Here is a 22673-nt window from a genome sequence, read left to right as displayed (position 1 = left end):
AAACGAAACGAAACAAGAGAAACTCAGAAATAAGAAATCTATGACAATAACTCCTCAACTTCCCTCTTCAACCCTTCCACAAACTCCTCTCCTTGCTCCAAACTAATCATATCCCCCGGCGCAAAAACACCCACATCCAAGTATCCCTCTCGCACCGTGGCTTCGATATCAATGGTGTGCTATATGGCCCATATTAGCAAAAAAAGTCCTTTTATGAAGAATACGAGATTGGGGGGAAATAGACATACCAAATAAATTCCATTCACACGTTCATTTCTTAATTCTTCAATGTCCAAATCAGGTTGAACGATGGGGGATATACGCGAGAATCGTGTACGATATTCTTCTCGCTCCGCAGGTTGAATCTTGACACCTCGATGATCCCCCTGTGTTGAGGAAGAAGAAGAAGAAGAAGGAGGAGGAGGAGGCGTATCCAGCTCCACGAGAAAATTGACAAAAACATCAATCTTCACACCAGTCCACTCCTCTATCTCCACAAGACTCGTAGTCGCAACGCCAGTATCGTTAAGATCACGCAGGTGCGTTTGGATTTCCTTCGCTGACTGCACTACACTGCGGGATTGCGGGCTTGAAATGTGCAAGGGGACGAGATTGAGTGTTGGGATTGCGGCATTTGGGAGGTCGGGTGTGCATGATAGAGAGCGGTTGGCGAGGTAGATGCCTAGGACTATATCGTCGGTGGTGGTGCCGTGGGAGAGGCGGGAGTGGAGTTTTGCGTATACGGCGAGGAAGAGGGCATGTGTGGAGATGCCGTGGTGGCGGGCCGTGGTGTCGAGTGTTTGCATGGGGGTCAGGGATGGGTGGAAGATTTCTAGGCGGGTGGTGGGTGTGTGGGAGGGCTGCTTCAGTTGTTTTGGGTTTGTATTGGATAGATGGGTTTCCCAAAATTGGCGGCGCTGCAGGGAAGATGAGAGCGAGGAGGTGCTGGATATGAAGTCGGCTAGGATACTGTCTTGAGAAACAGCAGAGACACTGCCGTCGCAGAGATCTTTGAGTTGTTGTATGAGTAATGGTAGACTGATGCCGTCGTAGAGTGCGTGGTGTATTTTGAGTTGCAGATTCCAGCCGCAGGAGTTCCGGGAAACCAGCATTCTTGCCCATGGCTGGTGAGTTGTAGCGTGTTGAACGTGGTTGCGTATCTCATCATCTCCGCATCCAGTGACATCTGTGATAGCGCTATCAACATCCCTCAACACAAGCTGAATGTAGGATACCCGGTGATCGCCAACTGAGACGAAGCATGTCCTGAGTATTGGATTCGTCGTCACCAAAGCCTGCCATGCTTTTTGCAGATCTTCAAACACCACATCCCCCTCGAGCGCGTAGCTGAATTCTGGGTAGAAATTGCTGCCGTTAGTATTGAGCCACATGGACAGCATGTAAAGCTGACCAGCAGCGACTGGCAAAACCTGGACGACATTGTCTGCGTCAACGCCGGCTCGCTTGAAAATTTCCGTCTTGTCCAAGTCTTTCAGTATTCCATCAAGACTCGTTAAATTGTTCGTGTCGTCTTTGGGTGTTGATGGTTCCGTAGCACGGGCATCGACAAGCTTGGCCATGTTCTCCATTGAACCAGCTTGCAGCATTTCTCCAACGCTGAGGACAATCCCCTGTTTGCGAAGAAGTGACGAGACTTTGATTGCGCTGATCGAGTCCAGTCCCATATGGAATATGGTCATGTCGTTAGTCATCTCTTCCTCAGGCGTCTTGGAAACTGCAGCCAGTATCTTCCGGATCCTATTAGCTGTTTCTGTGCTTTGTGCATCTTGTCCGCCGTCTTTCCCAGATGCCACATGAACGCTTTCAGTATGAATCCCAGCTTCTTCGAAAGCTGGCAGACCGCAGACTGACGTTCCTTCTGTGGTCATCTCAATCACCGGTGCCTCTGCTCGTTCCATCAAGTGTCTCAGCACATCGTCCATCCTCTTCAGCAACTGCTTTGTTCTTTCCGAATCAAAAACACCATCTTTGACCGCGCAACGCCACACCAAAGTGTCGTTCACCACCTCCATCTCGACACACACCGGATACTCAACATCGCTATGGCCCTCAACACTGGTGTACAGCCTCTCGCCCTCATCCTGCTCTTGTTCCAAACTCTTTTGATAGATGAAAAGGCTTTCAAACAATCTCCCCTCCACCCTAGCCTGCGATATAGCTTTTCGAAGTGGGTAGTGTTGCCAATGTTTGATATTCACAAAGTTGTCTTGAACGTAACGTAACAATTCAACACTTGTTCCGTGAAGAATGGTTCGTATAGCCACTGTGTTCATAGTCGGAAACAAAAGCTGGGATGTTTCCTCGTCGTCACGACCGGAAAGCACTGAGCCAAACGTAACATCGAGAGAGCGGGTAAAAGATGCAGTCACGAGAGCAAAGACTGCTTGTCCCACAGTCTGAAGCGAAACATTGTTCTTCCTTGTAAATGATTGGATGCTTTCCAGGGCGATTCTACTGTTTTCTTGGTGTCGATGAACGATGTCGCTCTTTTCATCTGGTCCCAGCGTTCGACGCGGGAAAGTGTTGCTGTTAGCGCCGGAGAGGTAGTCCTGCCAGAAGCCTGCAGCATCCGATCCTGAGGTCTTCATAATCTCTGCCAATGACGGTACGTAGGAAGGCCGAACTTTAAATTCACCTCGATAAGCTCTTTGCACATCAGAATGCAACAGACTCAGAGACCATCCATCATACAGCGCATGCGCAATTGATAAGACAAGATACGATTGGCCAGGCGTGTCGATGAATGTAAGATGAAAGGGTGGCGTTGACAGTGGTCTCTGAATCGCGTCGTTTCGGAGATCCTTGAAAATAGATGTAAAGTCCGGTGTGCTGTCAGAACTCATGTGTGAGCAAAAGTCATGTGGTTGACGGTGGATGACCTGCGCGAAGGAGAGATCGACGTCCGGATTGTCCACCTCAACGAAACCAGTACGTAAAATTGGTGAATCCATGACGACTGTTGTCCAGGCTTTTTGGAGCTTGCTTGTGTCTGTATCTGGACTGAGCTTTAGCACGTCATGGTTGTAGTACCTTGTGTACTCAGATGCAATCATCTCGGCAACCATGGCTTCTTGGAGTGGTGTCAGAGGGAGCACTTCCTCAATGTCGTTGGTGCGGAGCCCTTGATGGTCGAGACACTTTGCTAGTTTCAATATGTAAACATCCAGATCAAACTGTGATGCCGCTTCTGTAGCTTGAGCATTCTTCGTAATATTTTGCGCCATCTTCTCAATAGTCAACCCGCGCATAATGCCACTGACTGAGAGCTCCATTCCTCGTTTCTTAAGCTTTGACGATAGCTTGATCGCATCGATACTATCAAGGCCAAGTTCGAAGATCGATGTCATTTCATTTATGTTTTCCATCTCGTTTGAGGTCAAATTGGCAATCTCTTCTCGGATTGCGATGGCGTTATCATCCCACTCGAAACCTGAGACGCCACTGTTGTGGTCCGGGTCAAATTGAATGGTGGTGGGGTTCTCAATCGCATCATCCACGTCGACTGGCAGCTCGAGAACAGCCGATGGATCATTGATGGCTTGGTTCAGCGCTTCTTCAAACATGTCCAATAACTCAGCTGCAATCTGGGAATTTGCAACATGCCCTTGTACAACCAATGTCAACTTCAACTCGTTGCCACCCCGGTGCTCGACCTCAAAAGCCAATGGATAATCAGCGACGGCCTCATCGTCCAAGAGTTCCCAAACTTCGTTTCTCGCCCACTCCTCATCGTCTTGTGCAACTTGATACACAAAGAGATTGTCAAATAGCGGGTTACTTGAAGACCTCTTGGACCACTTCATAATATCTCTCAGCGGTGTGTGTTGAAATGGGTGAGCCTCGACATTGAGCTCGTGTACCCTCTTGATGATTGATGACCAAGACTCGCTGCGTTGGGCCCTCTGGTGATGAGGAATAGTGTTGAACATAGGCCCTATGACACGATCTGCGCCTTCGAGTTCAATGCTGCGACCGGATACGATTATGCCGGTTGCCACATTTCCGTTTACGTGTCTGTGAAGCACGCTGAACCAACAAGCTTGTACAACAGCTTGCGCGGTGACATTAAGTTGTCGTCGGATGAGGTCAAAGTTGGCCGATGTATGTGTTTGGCGCGAGATAACAACAGCGTCTTGACCTGAATTGTCGAGCAGCGTAGGGAGGGACGAAGTCCTGGCTAGTACTCGGTCTTTCCAGAAACTTTTCGCGTCGTCGGGCATTCTCAGTGGACCGTGGGCAAGAGCAGTGTGGAACAATGGCGCACCCGACATCGAGTCCCGTCCGTTGTACGAATCCCAGACACCTTGCAATAGGAGACCAATACTATTGCCGTCGTGGAGACCATGAAATATGTGCACAATGAGCAACTTCTGTTTCTCTGTCGAAACAAGATGTACCTGGAACGGCTGTCGGAACTCAACGTCATTGAGGCTGAGCCAATCCTTGCGTAATTGAGCCATATGATTGACAAGGTCATCATCTTGAATCGACGTTTGAATAAACCCGTTGAAGGGAATGCCGCCGAGAACAGCTTGCAAATAGCCTTCTTCTGTGTTTACGAACACCGTACGTAGTATTTGGGTCGAGTTATACATGTTTGCCCATGCACTTTGCAGTTTCTCTTCGTCAACGTCCATGTTCAACCTGAACCGGAAAGTATTGAAGTAAAGCCCCTTGTCATTTTCCATCGATCTTGCAATCATGCCCTGCTGTAAAGGCGTACATGGTGCAAGAGCTTCGATCATGCTGGGTTCGACAGACAAGCGGTTAGCCACTTTGCGTCGATAGCGATGATTTACAGCACTGATAGATTGCTGTGCTGCGAGAATCGATCCATGACTGTTGCTTGTTGCACTATGGGATGCCAGAGATTTTGCAAGCTGCCGAATTGTAGGGCATCGCAGTATCATCGAGGTAGTAACTTTGGTGAAGCCAGCCTTTTTCAAAGATTGTGTGACGCCTATCACGGAGATAGAATCCATACCTAATTCATAAAAGCTTGTGTTTTTGGACATGCTCTCATGATTCGCGCCAAGGGCTTCAAGCACAACATCGCGGAGTTTTTCTTCTTGTTTCAACCACTGTTCATCTCCAGAGAAAGAATTGGCCGACAGCTTTTGAAGGTCGCTAGAAGAGAGTTCCTCGTACATCTTCTTAAGTGCCTTCCCATCTGCCTTATTGTTGACATTGAGTGGCATGGAAGCAAGCGGGACAAAGTGGGTGGGTACCATATAAGGTGGGAGTTTGTCGTTACAGGCCTGCTTCGCGCTTACTGTTCCTTTAACCTCGTCGAGCAAGACTTCTGGTTGAGCCTTCAGTGCTTTGCCGCACACAATAAAGGAAACAAGCTGCTCTTTCTGCTGCTTCGGATGCTTCAATACAAACGTTGCGACATCCGAAATGTCGCTGTCAGACTGTTTGATGACGGAATTGATCTCGGCGACTTCCAAACGCTGGCCACGCAACTTGACCTGATCATCGGCACGACCCAAAAAATGGAATGTACCGTCATGAAGGATCCTAACAACATCTCCCGTACGGTATACACGATGAGAGAAGCGGTCGAGATATGGGAAGCGCTCTGCAGTCAAATCTGGACGATTGAGATAGCCTTTTCCAACGAGTTTTCCCGAGACGCAAAGTTCACCAATACCACCTCTTAAGACTGGAATGTCAGAGCCAGGACGGAGGACCAGCGACCCAACATTGTCGAATTGTGGGCCAATGTTCGAGGGTTTCCCGTTTGCTGGAACGCGTGGGTACATGGTGCATCCTATCGTGGCCTCGGTCGGCCCGTATCCGTTGTAGATGACACCTTTAGGGCCCCAAACATCCAGAATCTCTTGCTTTAGACTCTCACCGCCGGTGATGAAAACACCCTTGCAGAGACTTGGTACGTCGTCAGGATGTAGAATTTGAGCGAGACTAGGCGTGAGGTCAATGTGGGTGATGTTGAGATCACGGATGGAGCCTGCAAGGTCTTCAAAGATAAGATCACGAGGTGCGGATACCACGCAAATACCAACAGACCAGCTCCAGTATTGTTCGAGTACGGAGACATCAAAGTGAAAAGACGCGAATTGGAGCCACCTCGAGTCCACATCCCAGTGCCCGGCGAAAAGTCGCTGGAAGGCCAGCAAGGCTTGGACAGCGTTCTCATGAGTCAATTCACAACCTTTGGGCGTACCTGTAGTTCCAGATGTGTATAAACAGTAGCTGCGGTCCTGGGCGTCGATGGCGCTATTTCGTAACAGTTTTTGCCCAGAGAGCGAGCGCCATTCGAATTCATCGAGGTTGAGGACCGGTACCTTGGCACTTGCCATAAACTGAGCCGACTGCGATGACATTGACAAAACAGCCTGAGCATCAGAGTCCTCAATGACGAACGCCTGACGCGCAGCAGGTGCTCCTGGATCGATGGCAACAAAAGCGCATCCCGCTTTCAGTATTCCCAGCATAGCAAAAGAGGCTTCTGGGCATTTGTCGAAGCATACGCCCACAAGGCTGTTTTGCTTTACATTGTGAGCGGCAAGCAAATGTGCAATCTTGTTGCCTTCTTGATCCAGTTCGTGATACGTCCACTGCTCCACTGAACGCTTTCCACTGCTCTCGTTTGACATGAATTCGAAAGCAATGCGCTGGGGGTACTCCTTAGCAGTCTTCTCTACCAGCTCATGGAGTAGCTTCACGTCCGACAGTAACTCATCTTCCTTTGCTGGTGTGATAGAGTACAGGTGCTGGGAGTAGACCGGCTCGGCTACAAGAGATTCAGAGTTAAAGATGAAACTCTCCATCAAGTGATCGAGTTGTGCAAGAATCAAAGACGCTTGTTCTCTCGGAATTATGTGTGGAAAGTATGTGAGTCTGTACTCCAACTTCCCCCCCTTTGGTTCCAGCTCGATAGAGATTGGATACTCGATGGTGGCCTTTTCGTCTACAATAGTCCAGAGATCGGAGGTATTATTGTCGTTTGCCAGTTTCTGATAGGCGAAGATGCTATCGAAGAGCGCATCATTTGGAAATCCCATTACGGATTGAATTTCTCTCAGTGGCTTGAACTGATGTTCCTGGATGCCCACATTTAATGCCGTTATTGATTCCAACATCTTTGTCGTGTCATTGCCCACAGTGAACGCTAACGGTACAGTATTGATGCACGGGAAGTTGGAATGGGCTGTAGCATCGGAATCTCGGCCAGAAAGGACAACGCCGCAGGTCACAGAGCTTTCTCCTGTATAGGAGGACAGCAGTGATAGCCAGCTCGCCATACCCACGGCTGGCATCGTGGTGTTTGCCTGCCGACATCCGTTTTCCAAATCAACAAGTGATCTTGCAGATTGTCTAGTATATACGATTGGAGGCTCCGGGTCGTATTTCAAAGGCGCTAGGTTGGGGAAACGAGATGGATTTGTAGTCTTGCCAAGCTCAATCCAGAATTCTTTTCTGCTGCTGTTGTCTTGCTTATTAGATTGAATGACATGACTCACAACTTCGTCCAGAGACGGCACTTTTGGTAGACTTAGACCCTTGTAAAAAGCTGTAACATCGTTGAAGATAGTTTGGAGACTTTGCGCATCGAACAGTGCGTGAAAAATGGCCAAGTCGAGGAAGGACTGTTCACTACTTTCAACGAATCGTAGCGCCCAAGGAGGCATATACAGCTCTTTGAGTGCCTGCTCCCGTATCTGCTGAAGCCACGCATCGGATGATGGAGATCGCTTTTGCTCTCGTGTTGCACTCCATGGTAGTGTGACCGACACCTGGGTATACTCGATCATGGCGAAGGGAAAGAGTGGATCCTTAACATGAGCAAATCCAGTGCGCAGCATGTTATGGCGTCCCATGGTAGAAGACCATGCTGCTTCTAGCTTCTCCAAGTCAACATTCGGCTCTAGTTGTAACCTGAGGTAGTTCATATAAACAGCGCCCTCCTTTGCAAGGAATTGCGATACCATTCCGTTTTGTAGGGGGGTGCATGGACGGACAGCGGCAACATTCCCATCCTGAATAGAATGATTTCTTAAGATCTGTACTCTGTACTTGCTCTCAAAGTCACGGAAATCGAATGGTGAGATTTCAGGCACCTCTGAAGCGGAGATCTGGTCCAAGTGCTCAGCAAGTTCACTACATGTGGTGTGTTTGAGGACATCAGTGGCCTTGATTGTGTATCCTTGAGCACGAAGAGCAGATGCAATCTGAACTGCGCTAATGCTGTCAAGACCCAGCTGGTATATTGATGTTGTTGGCGAGATGCTTTCCGTTGGAGTTTCGGATATACGTGCAAGAACGGTACGAACCTCACTTTCGATCTTGGACCACTGGTACTCCGTAGTCTGTGAGATTCCATTGGAAAGTGAGCTGGGGTCTGAGTATTGCTGAAAGACGGTACTCAAAGCCTTCTTGTCAATTTTGCCAGCCATAGACTTTGGTATCTCGTCCACGACCAAGAAGAATTGGGGCACCATGTATGAAGGTAGACGAGTACTCGCTAGTTTTTTCAGCTTCTGTTGGAGCATAGGAATATCCTCTTCTCGGATCGATTGACGTAGAACCAGAAACGAAACCAATTGCTCTTTTGAGGATTCTTCTTTCCGCAAGATTTGCGTGGTGACAAAGAGCAAATCCGGGTTAACCTCTGCAAGAACACTGTTGATTTCGCTCAGCTCAACTCGAAGTCCACGGATCTTTACCTGATCATCAAGACGTCCTATGAATTCGAAGTTGCCGTCGCTCAACATCCGTACCATATCGCCACTCTTGTAGAATCTTTGGCCGCAGCGCCTGACGAAACGATCGTGTGTGAGGTCGCCCCTGCCCCAATAACCTCGTGCGAGCTGCGCACCCCCGATATAGAGCTCTCCGGTACTCAGAACAGGGAGTGGAGTTTTGCTGTGCTCAGAAAAGATCGCAAAGGACGTCGTTGGGAAGGGTTTTCCGATAACCGAAGTACTTCCATCTTTAGAGACGGGAGTCATGGTCGTGCAAAAGGCAGCTTCAGTCGGGCCATATGAATTGACACATGCTCCCTCCCACTCCTTCACAACTGATGACGACATGGCTTCACCGATGCAGTAAAGCCATTTCACATTTGGAACATCAGCCCTCTTTAAAGTCTCTGCAACAGATGGCGTGAGGTCAAGTAGATCAGCTTCAAGAGTTTTGATCACTCCCGAAAGATCATTGAGTAAATCACTCTGCTCCGCAGCACAGAGCGTGAAGCCAAAGGTCCATGCAAGAAAGCAGTCGTAGTAGCACATGTCGAAAGTTATAGCAGCGTATTGAAGGAGACGAGATTGAGAGTTCCAAGGTATGAGTGCTCTGGAGCTTTCGATGGTCTGTATTGGAGCATGATGTTCCATGCTGACAGCTTTCGGAACACCTGTAGAACCGGAGGTGAAAAGACAGTAAGCCAGGTTGGTATCTTTCAACTCCTCGATAACGGGGTTGGAAACATCATCGCTTGAAAGAGATTGGGCGTTGAGAACGGTGACTTTAGGAAGATCTTCAGGAAGCAATAAACCATCGTCGCAAAGAACAATCTTTGGTTTTAGATCTTTGAACATCAGCTGCTTGCGCGCTTCCGGCAGATCAGGATGAACAGGTGCGAATGCAGCTCCAGATTTGAGTACTCCCAGTATGCTGGCATAATATACCGGGCTTTTTGGTATGTGGATAGGTATGACTTGTTCTGGCCCAGCACCAGCTCCCATGAGCGCGTATGCAATTTGATTTGCTTCTTGATTGAGTCGCTCAAAAGACCATGTCGTCCTCTTCCCTGGAGAATGCCAGAAGTCGAGAGCAATGCGATCCGGATACAGCAATGCCGCGCGCTCAAATCCAGAGTGCAAAAACCTAGATTCACTCTCGAGGTGTTTGAAGTTCATGTTAGAATTCGCCAAGAGGTCGGTAGGAAACATCTCCGTATCAGCCGAAAGTGCATCAGGAGATTGGATGAGAGATAAAAAGGCAGCATCAAAAGTCTCCATAACTATTGAAGCCTCTGATTGGGATATGAGCGAATTGTTGTAGTGCAGCAATAGTCTCAGAGTATCCTCAACCTGATCCTGGACGACTTCGCATACAATAGGTATGTCCATGTCACCCGAGTCTCGCTCAAGCATCCAGATGGAGCTATCCAGTGGCACATTGGGCTGCTGAAGAATCACAAGGGAGTCAAATAGACGCCCACCATCCTTGAGTGTAGTTTTCTGTATTCGACGGAGTGGAGTTAATTGGTACTCGAGCGACTCGATGCTTTGGTTATGCGTCAGATCCACCAAGGCGCGATTGCTTTTGCCAAAGTCAAAATTGACACGGATTGGTAGAGTGTTGAAGCAAGGTGCGACCAGGCGTTCGAGGTCCTCTCCTGGAAAACTACGACCACTAACTATGTTGCCGAAACAGACGTCGTTTTCATGAGTGTAAAAGTAGAGTAGTTTTGCCCATGCAGCGTGTACAATGGACAGAAGTGACACTGAACTATCTCGGCATGTTTTCCGCACGTTGCCGAGTGACATGTTGAGACGTCTTGACGAAGACGTAAAAGCTCCAGACTCTTGGACTCTCTTCACAGTGAGAATGGGGAACGACGTGGGCTTAAAGCCTTCTAATAAAGCCTTCCAATACTTGTCGGCCTCATCCAAGTTCTGCTCAAGCATGCGCTTCAGGTAAGCATCGTATGAAACGGGCGGTAGTAGCTGACGGCCATGATACAGTTCTTGGACTTCTGCAAGGAGCGTGGACATAGCTATACCATCGTAGAGGGCATGATGGCAGCAAAAAAGCAACTTTGTGGAACCTTTTTCTCGGGTCAGAGAAAAGTACACTGGAGGTTTGTTGGCTTCCATAAGGTCAGACAAGATCTTGCTGATGCGCGATTGAAGGTTGCTGTCCATACTGTCCTCATGCCAACTCATGTCATACCCTTCTACAATGACTTGGGCAAATGGGTAAGATGGATCCTCCGTTGCAACAAACGAAGTTCGAAGAATTTCGTGCCGCTGGATGACAGTCTCCCAGCACCTTTGTAGCTGGTTTATATCTCCTTTGATATCGAAAACCATGACATTACAGTATGCCTGTCCCAACGAAGAGAGACCACTCGATATCATGGCTTCTTGGAGTGGCGTACAAGGAAGTATTTTCGTTGCCCAAACTCCGTCTTTCTTGGCAATCGAGCGAATTCTTTGGAGTTGGTCCACGGTAAAGATATTTGATGCATCTATCGACAGCGCCTTGACCGGTGTTGTAGATGACTGCGACTTCTCCAAAGATGCCAAACTAGCGATGGATGGGTGCTTGAGAACTTCGGATATAGAATAGTCACCAAGCCCTGCCATTCGTAGCTCACTACAAAAACGTATAGCTGAGACAGAGTCTAGACCCAGGTTGAAGAACGACGAGGTCCGCTTGAGTTTATCTGAAGGAATAGCGAGCGCTTGGATCAAGAGTCGAGAGACGTCCCTCTCCCATTGTGACAATAGCTCTCCCTCTCCTGTCTCCGTGATACCATTAGAATGTGTGGCATCGTTCAGGATATGTTCCTCACAACTGGAGAACAATCGCTGTAAGAATCGTTTGTCAATCTTTGCCTGCGGGGTCATCGGTAGGCATGATATCGGAATAAGATGAGATGGTACCATATAGGATGGCACCCGTCGGGATAGCAGGTCGAATAATTCCGAGATTGTAGTCGCAAATTTCGAAGACTCTAAACTCTCGACGCAGCTTGAGGAACCCTCCATTGGTACCCAGAAACTTACAAGCGTCTTCGCATTGTTGGCTTGTTCTAAGGCGAGGGTGACACAATCCCAGACAGCACCATGATCAAGTATGACAGATGTTATTTCCCCTAGCTCAACCCGCTGGCCACGAATCTTCACTTGATCATCTGTGCGTCCTGTAGAGAGAATACTATCGTCGGGAAGAAGTATTCCCATGTCACCAGATCGGTATATCCTGCCGTATGTGGGATGGACAATGATCTTTTGGGCGTTGAGTTCTGGTCGGTTGAGGTAGCCGCGGAATACCTGTTGGCCACCAAAACAAAGTTCTCCAACAGCGCCTCGTGGAAGTATATCTTGACTGTCGGGATCGAGCACAAACGCCGAAGTGTTGGCAAAAGGACTGCCAATGTTGTTGATCAGATCATCTGGAGTGACTGCAACTCGAACAGTGCATATGTTTGTAGTCTCCGACGGTCCATAGCCTTGGTACAACCCTCGACCTGCCCATTTTCTGCGCACATGCTCAGTCACAGCCTCTCCGGCTGTTACTAAAAATTCAACTTTGGGAACATTTTTCGGGTCTACTAGCGCAGCAACCGTCGGTGTAAGACTAAGATGTGTAACTTTCAAATTGTCGATGGCAGCCTCGAAGTCGCGAAAGAGATGTTCTTTTGTAGCCGAGCATAGGCATATCCCGACGTACCAAGTGAAGAATATCTCGAAGACGCTGACGTCAAAAGCTTGTGAACATGCCTGTAGCAGACGTGAGTCGGCAGAGAAGGGGTAAATAGTTGAAAGATACTGCAGGTTACTCATGAGGTTATCCTGCGTCACAAGGACACCTTTGGGTGTTCCTGTGCTTCCAGATGTGAAGACCGCGTAAGCAAGATGCTGACCATTGTATGGTATTTCCAAGTTATGATCGCAGTAATCAGAGAGGGCAGCGAGGTCAAAGTCTATGACACCAACTGAGAGATCTGAGCGCAAGGTGGCTGACAGTGATGATTCTGAAACGCAAACCGCAATGCGAGCATCGTTCAGGATAGTTTTGACTCTATCGATTGGAGTATCAGGAACGAGGGGCAAGTAGCCGCAGCCGAGCTTGAGTACAGCGAGGATAGAAGTGTAGAGGTTGACTGACTTCTCCATGATAATACACACGAGCTGATCATTTGCTACGCCATGTTCTGCAAGGAGACGAGCCAACTGATTAGCACGTGAGTTCAACATGCTGTAAGTCATTGTGTCTTTGACCTTCATTGACCCATTGACTTCGTGGCCGAAGATTATAGCTGTTCGGTGTGGATCAGTCGCCGCCCATTGCTCTACAGCATGAGAAGGGCCATGATCAAAGCGCTGCTCCAGAGGCGAGGGGTTGGCAATCGACAAGGAGGGCGTGGTAAAGCATTGTTTGATCGCACTTACGTGACGATCGGCATCCGCCATGAACATCTCCACTACTTCATCGATTTGCCGAAACAGGTACTGAATCTGATGGTCTGATACAGTTGCGGCGTCGAATGTGCTCCAGAACAAGATATTGTCTCCTACTGGTTCGAACTCTAACGTTATTCGGAACTCCAGTTCGTCTGCGCTATCGACAATCTTGGCGATCAATGATGCATTGTTATCCGAGACCATTGACTGTTGCCATACAAACAAGGTTTCAAACAATCGTGCTCCAGGCTTGACATCGACAGCCCTTGCTATCTCACGCAGTGGAAGCTGACTATAACGTAGACTGTCCCTGTTTACTGATTGAGTTCTTTTCAAGACGTCTCGAATGCAATAAGCGTCTGCAAAATCGATACGAAATGGGAGGGAAGCGATGCAAGGGCCGATAATATCTTCTATGCCAGCTACAGGGATTGTACGCCCAGAAGTTACGTTGCCTAGTACCACATCACTAGAGCCACTGTAAAGACTGAGCACGAACGCAGTGGCCGCCTGGAAGTAGACTTGTGGGCTGACAGCTGATTGGTGAGCGCACTCGGAAAGCTTGTGCCGCCTGACACATGATTGTCCGGAAAGTCGATGTATGTTTGCGTTATGAACCAGCTTTCCATGGTAGTTGGGCAGAGTCGTTGGGATATAGTCACCAAGAAGGCATTTCCAGTAGTTTGTAGAGCTTTGGATGTTGTTGAGCCGTCGGTCATCGTCGAAGTAACGTACAACTTCCCGAAATGATGGCCTCTTCAGGTCCTGCTTCCCACGAAGACAATGATCAAGATCACGGAGTAGCAAGTCCAAGGACCAGCCATCATATAGAGCATGATGCATTTGGAAGAGCAGGCGGGGAAGTTCGCAATGAGTCCTGACCTGGACGCCGAACGGTCGGAGAATATCATGGTCAGATTGCATCGAATACTTCTTAGAGAAACTGGCTACTTTCTGGATTTGAGAAAGCGAGAGCTCCTTCCAGACGATTTGTGAGAATACTGTCGTATGCTGAGAATCAACGCAGAAACCGGTACGCAGTATCTCGTTCTCCTGGGCCAGAAGAATGAGAGCATCCTGGATCTGCTCATAGGTGTAAGCAACTGAAAGCTCTACCTCAACCCAGTTGCAGTATGCCGTGGGCCTCGATCTCGTTTCTGCCAGCATGGCTTCCTGTAATGGAGTGCACGGAAGTATGCAAGCGAGATCATGGCGCCAGCCATTGAGTTGAAGGTTTTTCGTATCAATGAAAGCTTTAGGCTTAGTTTCCTTGCCTGGAGATGGAAAATCCACCGGTTTGGATCCCCTGCAAACATCAATGAGATCTGCAAGGGTCACAGCAGATAGTACTTCGATTGCTCCCAGCGAATACCCTTCTCTTCGCAACGCAGACGCAATGCGGATCGATTTGAGAGAGTCTATTCCAATGGATGCAAGGTTGGTCCCCAACCCGACATTCTGCGCGGTGTGATGGCTGACGACACCCCAAATCAAGTGACTCACTGGGTCTTTTAGGCTTCCAGTAAGAGACGACGACGACCCGTTGGAGTGTGAGCGCAGGTATGCCTTCTCAAGAGAGCTCCTATCGACTTTACCCGATGGTAGTTGTGGCATTACGTCAATGACAAACACATCCGATGGTATCATAGATGCAGGTAACCAGTGCTTACAGGTCGTCAACACAGTTCCGCGTGACATCCCTTCCCTTCCACTGCAGAAAGCGACCAGGTTGTCCTGTATGACCATTGCAGTGACTGCACGACATCCTCTTGTCTTCATGATGGCTTGCTCAATTTCACCCAACTCAATTCGCTGACCTCTCAGTTTTACTTGACCAGCCACAACACGTCCGAGACACTCCAGAAACCCATGTTCGTTAATCCTTGCTCGATCGCCAGTTCTGTAGAGGCGACCATAATACGGATGCTCGACGAAGGATGTACTTGTAAGGTCTGGCCGGTTGAGGTATTCTTTAGCAACTTGAGGGCCTCCTATTGCAAGTTCACCAGCCTGCCCGATCGGAAGTATATCAACGGGTGGGGTGTGTAGTCCAGCAGAAGGTGCAAGGATGAAAGCGGAAACAGTGTCTAATGGATGGCCTATTGTGCTGGTTGAATCGGACGTCGAAAACTGTGGCCATATCGTGCAATGAATTGCAGCTTCTGTTGGACCATACATAGCCCACAATATACTCTCTTTGGTCGTATCGCCACCGAACTCATCGATGACGGGTTGTGTGAGCATCTCACCAATAGTGAGTAGCAATTTCAGACCGGGCACACTCGAGCGACCGGATAGAAGATTACACACGACTGTTGGTGTGAGTTCAGCAGCGTCCACATCAAGGTTAGCTATAGTCCTTGGAAGGTCATCAAGCATTTGTGTGCGTGTGCAGCCAACCAGAGTTTTGCCTCGAAACCATGGAAAGAATATCTCAAATATGGAGACATCGAAAGTCTTTTGATATGTTAGCATGACGAACAGTGTTTGAACACCTGACACTCACAGGGGCAGCAAACTGAAGAAAACGAGAAAAAGCTGGAATGTGACGGTCGTGAGCGAGCAAGCTTTGAGTGACGGCGCGGTGAGACACGCTCACTGCCTTGGGTAACCCAGTGGATCCCGATGTGTACAGCACATACGCAAGATCATCAGGGCTTGGCTGCGGCGAGTCATGATGGAAGGTGTTATGGCAACCAGCAAGTTCGCGATCTGCTGCTACAATATGGATGTTGGCCGCTGTGCGGATATGCTCGCTGTAGGATCCGAATGTGATTATGATATCAGCTGAAACATCCTCAAGAATGAACTTTAGTCTTTCTGTTGGTGTGTCGAGGTTGAGTGGACAAAAAGCTTTCCCTGCCTTTAGGATAGCCAGTAGAACTACGTAAAGCTCTGGACACTGCGGTAGAAATACTGGAATAATGGACGAAGCACTCTCGAGCTTGCCCAGTATTTCTGTAATTCTAGCGGCGAAGGCATCACTCAAGGAGTGAAGTGTGGTGTAAGAGAACTTTCGCCTTTTCGATCCGTGTTCCAGGAAATCGATGGCGTTCGCATCGTGATGCAGTCGCGGAACTAGTTGGTGAAGGAGGTCTGGACCTTCCAAAAACAAAGGCTGCCCGTTCAATATTGACAAATTTTGGTTTACACCATTTTTGTGGACCATTTCGCAAGGAGTTGTAGCGGATGGCATGATTATAGCAGGAGGGTATGTGATGTTCAAGATACTTGAAATGTTGCTGTTCCAACACACATAACAAATCAAGTTGAAAGACAAAGAGGGTATACCCGTAGCTAATGTCTCGAAGGATTAGGGGAGAGGATAATTCAATGGCAACTCGCAATGATGAGAAATTGGGACACGTTGATTGGTCGGAGGGGTCCAAGTACATGCGCACTTGGATGTGTGCACAAGACTGACGCACGTGATGACGGGTGTAGGCAGCTATGCTTGAGTTATGCTCGAGTGTTGGTCTGATGTGTGGGTACAGAGTGTGAAGACGTTGTTGAGAGTAAGTACGCTGTAGGTAAAGAACGTCTAACGAACAAGCTTGCCAAAAGACAAGAGTGTGCACGAGCGAGCTTTGTGGCCTGGAGGAGGAAAAACAAGGTTAGAAAGTCAAGTTAACATTCTCTTTGACTGCAGGCTGCTCCGTGACTGCGATGGCGTTTTCCGGAGTGGGTGGACCGAAGCGTCATACATCCTAGTCGACCGGCGAGTGGGCGTGTCATTCGACAAGCGGCGGGTAAGATCTGATAATGTGAAGTAGCTGCCTGCCTTATTGCATGGATAACCAACGGCCAGAGGGCCAAGGCGAAAACTCGATTCCAGACTGGAACAAATCAGGACGCGGTAGCAGGGCTCCACCAGAGACATAGAGCGACTAGCTTCGAGACCGTCCCACGCAGTGACAGTCGCATGTGGTCGGACATTCACCCGCGCGTCGCCAGCTCGGCGCCGCATCCCCAAACTCCAACGTAAGTAGTCGACAAATACTATAGCAATAGCGTACGCACGCCCCGGTCTCTGACTAGAATTGCATGACTTTGTTGAAGCGGCATCGGTGTTCCATCTTTTGTTGGGCAGGGTAGGCAGTGGGGAAAAGTCAGGTGTCGCGCGGGACCACCCACCATCAGCTGAAATCAGTAGAGGCGATGCCCGTGCTCAAACTTCAGAATCCGAAGGCGGCCATTATCCCCGAAAAGTTTATCAGATGCTGCTGGTCCGAGTTATCAGATGGAACATGTCCCCTGTATCCCCTGTCTTCTCTTGCATCATCGACTTTCCACTGTGTCCAGCCCAGCCCAGCCTTACGCAGCCTGTCCATGTCCCGTCCGTCCCGCGTCCGGCTTCTGCGTGACAGGTCCGCGACAAGGAAGAGACGAGTTCGTCATATCGCATATCTGTGTCGACGTCCACGCGTCGTCGATAAAGAGCACTCACCTTCCATCTCATGAGCTCTCGTTCAGGGTGGGTGTGCGCGTGCCTGACTATCACCGGCTGCTAGAAACTTGGCGTCGTTGACATGAAGCGCACGTCACAGGAACAGGAACATGGGGCGCCAAGACGGGGCTATTGACTGCCTTAGCCTTACTCTCAAACATTGAGTGCAGCCAAATCATCAACATCACTCCCATGGTTCGTTGCTATCCCTCATAGCCCAGTAGTTTGTGCTACTATTGCTTTCTTCTTTCTCTTATTCGCCTACCCATGACGCTTCCTTGTTAGTACTACTAGACTGCGCTTACATCTCAATCCGGGAGCTTCGCAGTCTATGACGCCCGGCGCACGCGTCACAATGCCAGACTACACAGACGATGCGAGCTCGGAAAGCCTGCCTCTTCTTGATTCCGACGACAGCGAAATCGAAGAGACATGTTCTGTTCTCCACAGTACGCAATGGGAGAGACACGTAGAGCCGTCCTTGGCAACAGTCCAACCTCAGGCTTTCGAGAGCGCCACGCTGTTTCGTCAGCGCTTCATTCGCCAGATCCTAGGACTGAACCCATTTAGAACATCCTACTTCACTCTGTACAGGCAGCTGGATGACACCAGCTCCAAAGCCATCCTAGCGCTGGCCATAATATTTGCTGTGCTTGCAGGCCTGCCACTCCCGTTAATAGGCGTGATTCTAGGCCGCATTATCAACAACTTCCCGCCAAATGCGGATGAGCTAAGACATTTGCTATACCGTCTCATGTCAGTTGCGGTTGGCTACTTTTTTGTCACGTGGGGATGGTCCGTATGTTGGGCCGTCACGGGCGAGCGCGTTAGTAGGAAAACCAGAGAGAGGCTCCTTCATCGTGCTCTTGGTATGGACATGGCCTATTATGGTGCGTTTCGACTTGAATATCCATTCGATTGAGTAAATCTTAACTCAATATGCTCATCAGACACTGTCGCGCCGGACTTGTCCAGCATCCTCACCGAAAAGACTCAAACCATCCAGCTTGGAACCTCGGAGAAAGTAGGCCTCTTCATTGCTTCAATCAGCTACTTCATCTCTGCATTCACTGTAGGCTTTTTGCTCAACGCAAAGCTTACTGGGGTAATGTAATCACACTCTGTACCCAGTTAACAAACGTCGACTGACAACGTCAGGTTCTTCACCGTGATACCTTCAATGGCGTTCGTTGTCTGCTTTGGCACCAAGACCGTTTCAGATCTTACCAAGCAAGCCTCAATATACACCGAGAAGGCTTCTTCTGTTGCAGAAAGTGCCATCAGAGCAGTCCAGATTGTGCAGGCCTTTGGCCTCTTTGAAAGACTCAGCGAAGAACATGTGCATCACCTTCGTTCTGCCCTCAGGATAGGAGTGAAGAAGAGCTTTGCGGGTGCTCTTATGCTTGGTTCGGTCTACTTTGTGGCTTACGCCACCAATGCACTTGCATTCTGGTATGGCGATCACCTACGACATGGCAGCGCTGAAGCAGGAACTATCTACGCTGTCGTTTTTCTCATTCTAGATGCCTCCTTTGTCGTTGGTTCTTTTGGACCTTTTATACAAACATTTACAATGGCTGCTGCTGCTGGAGCTGCAGTACTGGATGTCCTGGATCACCCCACTTCCGAGATCGACGTTTACTCTGCTAAGGGGAAGCCAGCCCAAAAAGTGCATTTTGAGAGAGAGTTGGTGCTCTCGGCAGTTTTGTTTGTCTACCCTGCTCGGCCTACCGTTCGTATCCTTGACAGTGTTGATCTGCGTCTCAAGCCTGGGCAAGTCACGGGCCTTGTTGGTCCATCAGGATCTGGAAAGGTAAGCAAGTTGTTCCGTAAAGTCATGAAAGAACATGCTAACATTATCCAACTATTAGTCTACCATCGCCTCTTTGCTCTTGCGGCTGTACGATCCCACATATGGCAACATTAGCCTTGGGAAGGATAATTTGAAGTCCTTCAACCTTCACAGCTTACGCTCACATATTGCACTTGTCACACAAAATCCGGTACTTTTCACTGGATCTATCCTTGACAACATCAAGCACGGTATTCCCCAGGGAGAACTTCAACATCTTACAGAAGATGAAATTCTTTCTCGATGTCAGACAGCGGCAACCGAAGCATACTGCGACTTTTTGGAGCGTCTGCCCGAGGGAATCCACACCAAGATTGGAACTGGCCCGCAGTCGCAGCTCTCTGGAGGCCAAAAGCAGCGTATTACTCTTGCCCGCGCATTGGTCAGGAACCCATCCCTACTTCTTCTAGACGAATTCACAAGCGCAATGGATGCCACAAGCGAGGCTGTAGTTCTCGAGAATCTGCGACGTTCCTCAGCTGCGACCGGCCGAACCACCATCATCATTGCGCATCGACTTGCCACTGTAAAGGATGCGGATCGTATCATCGTGATGCGGGACGGCACTATTGAGCAAGATGGAAATCATGAATCTCTTGTTCAACAAAGAGACGGTATATATGCCGAACTTATCAGAGCACAGCAGTTTGAGAAAGGTCGCCCATCTGCTGTTTCATCTTCACGTTCTAGTATACGACACTCTCACACGGAAGATGAGCGAGTGCCAAACGATGTTGAGGAACAAGATTCGAGAGGCTCGAGCGAAACGGGCAATCAGCGCAAAATGAATGCTGCGGAGCTGATTGGGAGATCGTTGTCGTTGAGCCGCCGTGAAGCACCAGCGATTGCCCTCGGTCTATTTTCTTCAGTGTTTAGTGGTGCGGTTATCATTGGAGAGGCGCTCATTTTTGGAAATCTGGTACAACTTCTGAACGACACCAGCGGGTCTGACGATACCACGCGCCAAATTTCATTTTACTGTCTACTCTTCTTTATTCTGGCCATTGTTGCTTTGGCCTCTCACTCTTTTGGAAAGACGGCTTTCGGTATTGTGTCCGAAAACCTTACTCTGCGAGTCCGAGACCTCTCCTTCCGGACCATCTTGCAACAGGACATTGCGTGGTTCTCCAAGCCTGGACATTCTCACCATGCGCTCATGTCACGACTAAACTCTGACAGCGGAAGCATCAGCGGACTATCCGGTGTTATACTTGGGACGATATTTTCGATCGCGACTTCAGTGGTTGGTGGCATCATTCTAGCTCATATTGTAGCGTGGAAGATTGCTATAGTGCTACTGGCAGCCGTGCCTGTCATGCTTCTCGCTGGCTTCCTCCGTCTTCGCATTTTGGCTATTGCAGAGGACCACCACCAAACTGCATATAATGGAGCGGCAGCCCTGGCATCTGAGGCAACATCTTCGATGCAGATTGTCGCAGTCTTTGGCCTTGAAGAGCACTTCTTCCAAGCCTATAGGGAAGCAATACGGAAACCGTACGAAGAACATCTTCGATTTAGCATGCTTGGCAATATTTTGTTTGCATTTTCCTTGTCAATTACTTACTTTGTGTACTCGTTGGCCTACTGGTGGTAAGTAACATCATTTCCTGTTGCTATTGCCAATCGAAAGAGTGGTGCCCATACACATCATGCAACTCATATGCTAACGCTATCTAGGGGCTCTAAACAAGTACGCAGTGGCAACTACACGCAACGAGACTTTTTTATTGTACTTCCCGCGTTGCTGTTTTCTGCGCAATCTGCAGGCCAGCTGTTCAGTCTGGCACCAGAAGTGACACGTGCAAAAGCTGCCGCGCAGAGCGTATTTTCACTGCATGATGAGAAGCCCACGATCATGACAGAGTGCACGTCTTTGCCGACAAATACCACACCAGATACTGTGGGTCTGTTATCTGAGTCTACAGCTTCAGCTTCATACGGTACTTTTGGCGTTCGAGGAGAACTCGAGTTCCGTAATGTCAGCCTTCATTATGAGAGTCGGCCGACTGTCCCTGCGTTGAATGATGTGTCTTTTCAGATACGACCAGGCGAGAACGTGGCATTCGTTGGCCGTTCAGGTAAGAGATTCTCGAAAGATGGTAAGATAATGACTGATTTTGTCGCAGGGGCTGGCAAATCGAGTACGATTCATCTGATAGAACGATTCTTTGATCCAACGTCTGGGCAAGTGTATCTCGATGGTCAAGACATTCGCCAAGAACCTGTTCGTGACCACCGCGCCCGTCTAGCACTAGTGGTAAGTTGATATAAGAATCATCCCTCACTCTTCTGAGATAGGGTGGCTGACCCGAGTAGGAGCAAGAGCCAGACCTCTTCCCCGGTTCAGTCAAGTTCAACATTGGCCTTGGTGATCGCCCAGGTACCACCAGTAGCGATGCAGACATAGAGCGTGTGGCCAAAGAGTGCGAACTGCACAACTTCATCATGAGTTTACCAGAAGGCTATAACACCGAGGTTGGAGCGCATGGTTCCAAGCTCTCTGGCGGCCAGCGCCAGCGTCTCGCTATCGCCCGAGCACTCATCCGTGATCCGGAAATTTTACTGCTCGATGAAGCAACATCGCAGCTTGACGCTAACACGGAGAGGGACATCAGGAGAGCGATTGCTGCTGCTTCAAAGGGTCGAACGACAATTATGATTGCCCATCGACTGGCAAGCGTACAACATGCCGATCGCATATTTGTGTTTGATGCGGGACGAATTGTTGAGCAGGGCAGACACGAGGAGCTTGTGGCCCTAGGAGGCATCTATGCAGGCATGGTTGCTACGCAGGAGCTGGACTAAGCGTTTGTCATCAAACCCAATTTTTACCACATAGCAAGGTTGTGCCATATTTTTTTTGGATATCTGTACATCAGTATGGATTGTATTATATACATGTAGCTCGGTATCCCGGTATTTCTTTCCTGTCTGTTAGTTTTCCTATTTTGTTCTTTGCACAAACACCCGGCGGACCATGTTGCTAGTTGATCAGGTATTAGATAGTGTTGAGATAGGCTTGTAGGCATATCAAACAGACGGCCATCTTGGCCACCATGCATCGGCCTTGTTGTGCAGTAGACAAGCGCTTGGGTTTGACCGACATGTTTTGGCACTAATGTCTAGGCTATTACCGGAAATACAGCTAATTGTGTACGTACTTGGTTGAAGTGGGTCTGGAGCATACAGT

At 49.0% G+C, this 22673-nt stretch overlaps 2 protein-coding genes across 2 annotated transcripts; one reads left to right on the top strand and one right to left on the bottom strand.

Moving 5' to 3' along the window:
* Positions 1-38: 38 nt before the first annotated feature.
* Positions 39-16380, bottom strand: COCCADRAFT_25384 (uncharacterized protein; the record flags this gene model as incomplete). The annotated part of the gene is made up of 3 exons (XM_007712988.1): positions 39-179; positions 249-15641; positions 15691-16380. 3 exons carry the CDS (start codon positions 16378-16380, stop codon positions 39-41), a joined length of 16224 nt encoding a protein of 5407 aa, XP_007711178.1.
* Positions 16381-17962: 1582 nt separating this feature from the next.
* On the top strand, positions 17963-22288 carry COCCADRAFT_93356 (uncharacterized protein; the record flags this gene model as incomplete). The annotated part of the gene is made up of 7 exons (XM_007713010.1): positions 17963-18521; positions 18582-18741; positions 18790-19444; positions 19503-21073; positions 21161-21561; positions 21610-21740; positions 21800-22288. 7 exons carry the CDS (start codon positions 17963-17965, stop codon positions 22286-22288), a joined length of 3966 nt encoding a protein of 1321 aa, XP_007711200.1.
* Between the last annotated feature and the right edge of the window lie 385 nt (positions 22289-22673).

Source organism: Bipolaris zeicola (assembly GCF_000523435.1).
Source record: "Bipolaris zeicola 26-R-13 unplaced genomic scaffold scaffold_53, whole genome shotgun sequence".
Classification (NCBI taxonomy): domain Eukaryota; kingdom Fungi; phylum Ascomycota; class Dothideomycetes; order Pleosporales; family Pleosporaceae; genus Bipolaris; species Bipolaris zeicola.
This window is presented reverse-complemented; position numbering and strand designations above follow the sequence as displayed.